This window comes from Pelophylax lessonae (assembly GCF_965119305.1).
Source record: "Pelophylax lessonae genome assembly, chromosome: 2".
NCBI lineage: Eukaryota > Metazoa > Chordata > Amphibia > Anura > Ranidae > Pelophylax > Pelophylax lessonae.
Window position 1 is genome coordinate 553,600,279 of NC_138769.1, and position 6,268 is coordinate 553,606,546.

Below are 6,268 nucleotides of genomic sequence, written 5' to 3' on the forward strand. Positions count from 1 at the left end.
CACCTGCAAAAACGCCTAAAAAAAAAAAGCCCAAAAAACAACTAAAAAAATGCCTGAAAATGATACGCTCAGTTGTGAATGGAGCCTAAATGAAATTTAAACTGACACAATGAGAATAATGCTTGAAATAGTAGCAATTTTTCCTCTATCCCCATTCTTTCTCTCTCCGTGTTTCTTTTTTGTCTCTCTCTCTCTCTCTCTCTGTCTATGCCTCCTTCTCTTTTCCTTTCCATCTCTTTCTGACTTGGATGTCTGGTAACTTTGTTATTGTATTTCCCCCCCCCCCCCCAATTGCCAAGTCATTAGTTACGGGTTTCATATAATTTAATAAAAATATTCTTTCAAACAGTCCTGCAGAAAGAAATACGCCGCTGTATGACAGTCAAGTGCTACTAATCAGTAAATTATAAACCCAATCTGTAATGGAGGACAGAAAACTCATCTTGTCATAAAAACACATAATGTAATTAAAGTATGTATAATATTATATATATATATATATATATATATATATATATATATATATATATATATATATATATATAAATAAAGCACAGATGCAATCCTATATTACACATATATCAGCAAACATTATGGAGAATTGTCTAGCTATACAGTGCCTTAAAAAATATTCATATCCCTTGAAATTTTCCACATTTTGTCATGTTACAACCAAAAACGTAAATGAATTTTATGTGGTAGATAAACACAAAGTGGCACATAATTGTGAATTGGAAGGAAAACGATAAATGGTTTTCAATTGTTTTTACAAATAAATATCTGAAAAGTGTGGCGTGCCTTTGTATTCAGCCCCCTTTACTCTGATACCCCCTACTGTAACTAAAATCTAGTGATACCAATTGCCTTCAGAAGTCACCTAATTAGCACATAGAGTCCACCTGTGTGTAATTTAATCTGTTTAAATACAGCTGTTCTGTGAAGCCCTGAGAGGTTTGTTAGAGAACCTTAGTAAACAAACAGCCTAGAAACACGCCAGACAGGTCAGGGATAAAGTTGCGGAGATGTTTAAAGCAGGGTTTGAACATCTCACAGAGCACTGTTCAATCCGTCATCTGAAAATGGAAAGAGTATGGCACAACTGCAAACCTACCAAGACATGGCCGTCCACCTATACTGACAGGCCGGGCAAGGAGAACATTAATCAGAGAAGCAGCCAAGAGGCTCATGGTAACTCTGGAGGAGCTGCAGAGATCCACAGCTCAGGTGGGAGAATCTGTCCACAGGACAACTATTAGTTGTGCACTCCACAAATCTGGCCTTTATGGAAGAGTGGCAAGAAGAAAGCCATTGTTGAAAGAAAGCCATAAGAAGTCCCATTTGCAGTTTGTGAGAAGCCATATGGAGGACAACGCAAACATGTGGAAGAAGGTGCTCTGGTCAGATGAGACCAAAATTGAACTTTTTGGCCTAAAAGCAAAACACTCTGTGTGGCGGAAAACTAACACTGCACATTACACTGAACACACCATCCCCACCATGAAACATGGTGGTGGCAGCATCATGTTGTGGGAATGCTTTTCTTCAGCCGGAACATGGAATCTGGTCAGAGTTGATGGGAAGATGAATGGAGCCAAATACAGGGCAATGTTAGAAGAAAACCTGTTAGAGTTTGCAAAACACTTGGGACTGAGGCAGAGGTTCACCTTCCAGCAGGACATCAACCCTAAACATACAGCCAGAGCTACAATGGAATGGTTAAAATCAAAACATATTCATGTGTTAGAATTGCTCAGTCAAAGTCCAGACCTAAATCCAATGGAGATTCTGTGGCAAGACATGAAAACTGCTGTTCACAGATGCTCCCCATCCAATCTGACAGAGCTTGAACCATTTTGCAAAAGAAAATGGGCAAAAATGTCACTCTCTAGATGTGCAAAGCTGGTAGAGACATCCCCAAAAAGACTTGCAGCTGTAATTGCAGCGAAAGGTGGTAAAGTATTGACTCAGGGAGGCTGAATACCAATGCATGCCACACTTTTCAGATATTTGTAAAAAAATTTGAAAACCATTTTTTTTTCATTCTTTTTTGCCATCTGTGTGCCATTAGGGAGACTTCACTTCCTGTCCCATAGCCAAAACGGGAAGTGAGAGGAGATCCCTCCAACGTGACAAGGTCACCAGAAGTAGTGTCCCCATTGGAAGATTTTTCCCTTTATTTATGAAATGGTGAAAACTCAAAATTTGGGATTTTTTTTTCACTGATAACAGTCACCAGAACAAATCTAACAGGGGCACAGACCGCAATAAAAATCTGACAGGTGTTCTAATCCCTCTCCACTCTTTTCAAAACTATATATATAAAAAAAAAAAAAGTTTGCCTTTGGTTATACTGTATTGTGCCATACCAATAAACATTTATGTTTACAAACTATACATAGAAAAAAATATATTTTTCTTGTTAATCTATTCTATATTATAACATGTAAACATTTACCCAATTGGGAACTTTTGCATGCTAATTCATTATAAAAAGCAAAGTTTGAGTCAGTGGCATTTTTTAGCAAAATTGTTTTACCAAACTGGGAGTACGTCATTCTGAAATACAAGATACCTAGAGGAGGTCTCGGTAGTCTATGGACCAGTATACGCAAGCCTGATAGGCAAGTCAATACAGAAGAATGGCTTGCATTCTAGGTCTGTCTGATTTCAGTCCTAGGTAGGAGTGAGGCGTGGTTTGAGATATTTTCACACTGACTTGTATGCAGGAATAAAAGCAACAATGAACTCAAGTGTACTTCCCTCTATATACAATCCAATTCAAAATTCATACACTGCATCCCAAATCCATCACAAATGCTTCCCAATGTGATGGCAGAAGCAAATCATAGATGCCTATGTACCCTAGCACTCAAGCAGACCAGAGCCCTCACATGACAGCCAAACCACCGCTGACAGTTTGGGAACATGCAAATGAACACTCGCGTCATCCAACTGTTTATATTTATACCTATTGAGGAAGTTCAGGGGGACCCCAGAGAAGCAGCTTACCAGCAGTACCTACTTGTAGATACTTACTGGGTAAAATGGCCGGATGGGTGCCAATTGTCTCACGTTCATGGCCAGTTTTTGTATCCAACTTTCTATGCCTCAACTAGAAGCAATGGCCACCAATGAAAGCAGAAGTTAACCCATCGATTTAACAGTTTCATAAAACAGTTCTATTCCCGGTATGCCAGAATTGCTAACTGTCGCATTTGCTTGTGCTTCCAACCAAACTGTCAAACCATCAAATGGCTGGTGTTGTAACTGGTCACATATGCAGCACCATGGCAGTTGCAGATCAAACGGAAGCTAAAGCTGGATATACAACTCTTGTTGTTTGATTTCCTTTAGATTTGCCCCTTACTGTATAGTGCAAGGGCTTCCTGATTGCATAGAAATTGAAAGTGTTCAGGTTTGACCTCATATTAGATGGTTGTAGTAAATCTAAAAGGGCCATACGCACTATAAGATTTTCTGAAGACTTTTTCCTTCAGATTTACCTTTTCTATGTAGTGCAAGGGCCTGCCAGATTGCATACAAATTGAAAGTGTTTAGGTTTGACCTCATATTATATGGCTTTGGTAAGTCTAAAGGAAAAAGTCTTCAGAAAATCTTATAGTGTGTATGACCCATAAGAAACATTTTATAGTGTGTATCCATCTTAAGATGGCAGCTTCCTTGGCTCAAAAAGGGCTAGGAGGGTTTAGTTCCGCTTTAATTTGGTGCACGGCGTTAGACATTATGACTTGATCATTAAACTTGAAAAGGCAATGCTGGATTAATGCAGGGCTCGACAAACCCCGGGCTCCAGGTCGCATTTGCGACTAGAATTAGCGACCTGGCGCCTGGGGTGCCCTGCAGGAGGTGTCCTGTCCCTTTTGCGCCCCCACCTCCTCCCCGAGTGCACAGACTTCTGCGCCGTCCGCAAATTGAGGCCCCGGCTTTTCGGCCTTCTTCTGTTAGATGAGAGAGGCTTCCAATGGGGAACTGGCGCCCTCTTGTGGTGGCCGGGAGTAATGACTTTCCACTGCCTGTTCTCAATGCATTCTTATCTCCTTCCCAAGAGGAGATGAGAGGGAAGTTTTTGCAGGCTTCATCTCCCTGCCCACTTACCTTTGCTTAAAGGAGAGTGGACAGGCAGTGTGGTTATTATTATTATTAATTTATTGTTAAAATTAAAAAAAAATAAAATAATTAAAAAAATTTTTTCTTTTTATTATTATTAAAAAAAAAAATATTATATATAATATGTTTTTTTTCCCTCATCGCCATGCCACAGCCGAAGGCCTCTTTTACACGGGCTGTCTGATCAGGTCCGCCTGTCAGTTTTTCAGGCAGACCTGATCGGACCCTTCATTCTCCTCTATGGAGCAGTAATTTGCCGCCATCTGATCCTGTCCACCAAAAACAGATAGATGGTGGTTCTATTTTCTATCCATCCCGTGGATCGGATCGGATGGCATCGGATGGAAAGAGACAGACAGCCTGTTTCCATCCAATTGCGCTATAGAGGAGAGTGGGGTTCTAGTCGTATTTATGTGTAAATTTAGTATCCATTTTATTAAATAAAGCTTGGTTGTTAGTTTAAAAAAAAAAAAAAAAAACTGGCTCCTAACTTTTTTAGCTTGCTCCTAGATTTCAGGCAAATTTGTCAAGCCCTGGATTAATGCATCTAAGCATTGAGCACAATGCTTGCCAATTTGTTGCTTATCTGAATGCCTTTAATTGCATGCATTTCTCATGACAAATACATTGCCCATTTCAAGCATTTAGACCGAAGCTGGAGAGACTCACCTACGATCGTTTCTCTCTAGCTTGGACCTCAACATGTACAAGTGCTTGGCTAGAAAATTTTGCAGCATTTGGGTACCATGGCAACCATGGCAGGTCAGCATTGCTTACATGCCCATTCATAAACCAGTTAAGCAATTCTATTGTAAACCATAAGACAGCTCTGCGGGTTTCATTTAACAACATTAGGGATAAGACATCTAGGATGTACAGTAAGCCACAACAATCAGCTAGATTAAAAAAAGAAGAAGGATTAAGGAGGACTTGTACATATCACCGGTTTGTGGTGGTGGTGAGCGGACAGATGATCTATAACACAAATGACGCCTCTCCCAATCCAAGCTGAGGGCACTTACGCATCTGCTGTGCTGGAATCGACAAGGACAACATACAGGGAGAGCAATCAGAGTGAGATCAGGAGGAATCCCATCGCTGCAAGACACCAAGGCCCATCTATGACAAACACAACACAGATCAATAGACACATACAGCCAGCCTTGGTCACCCAGCTCCAGCAGGATCTCACAATCAGCCAGCAAGGCCCAGCAGAGGCAGAGGCAGCCCCATCAGTGTCTGCAGGGTGACAGCTGGAAGTGCTATGATAGGTGCAGCAGGCAGAGGATCCCATCCAGCACACACACATACACACATACACACATACACACATACACACAGGAAGTGTCCGGAGGACACCTCTTCTAGATGGGAAGTCCATGGACACACAGTGCTCCCCCCTTCCCCCATAGATCTGGGGTCACCAAGTCCCATCTCTCAGGATCTCCAATGGCTTGCCTCCAGCACATTCCCGCACAGATTGGCCCTTCTTCTGCATTGCTGATTCCCCCCCTCCAAGGAGAAGAAAAAAAAAAAACCTCCGCAATCCTCTTCCCCGACAACCTACCTTACACCCCCGCAATCCGCCCCCACCATCCCAGGCAGCCAGGCAGCAGAGAGCAGCCCCCCCTCATCCCTCTGTCCCAGAGGAAGATCCGCACAGCCAGCCTGCTCCAGACACACAGGGAGAGGGAGAGAGAGAGAGGGAGGGGAGAGAGTGACAGGAGGGAGGAGAGAGCACAGCACACATGGGGGGGACACACACCGCACCCCCCCCATATACATAGACCGGGGGGGCATGTCACCCTCCTCCTCCTCCCCTCAGGTGACACGCCAAGTCCCCACACACTACAAGTCCACAGAAGACAAGGTGACACCAGCCCCCCCCCCCCCCCCCCTTCCATGAGGAGTGTCACTAACCTGAAGCTCACACTTCACCTCCAGCTCCGACTCTCCCCACTTCTTGTTTCCTCTCATAATAGGACTCTTCTTCACCCCCCGGTCCCGCTCATTTCCCTCCGCCCAGGTGTCACACAACTTGGTATCCCCGGTATCCCCGGCTGACGAGCACGCCCGCTGCCTCCCCGGACTCTCACCGGTGCGCATGCGCAGCCCTGGCCTGGGATCTTCGTGAACGCGC

The 6,268-nt window shown here is 43.3% G+C and overlaps 1 protein-coding gene across 1 annotated transcript in view; it reads right to left on the bottom strand.

The window, feature by feature from the left end:
- Positions 1–5,818, bottom strand: part of ADCY6 (adenylate cyclase 6) — a 370,168-nt gene extending 364,350 nt beyond the window's left edge. The window contains exon 1 of the mRNA XM_082245102.1: positions 5,696–5,818. Within this exon, the coding sequence (XP_082101228.1) occupies positions 5,696–5,724 (29 nt within the window). The 5' untranslated portion in view covers positions 5,725–5,818. The remainder of the gene's footprint in view (positions 1–5,695) is intronic.
- Positions 5,819–6,268: the final 450 nt, after the last annotated feature.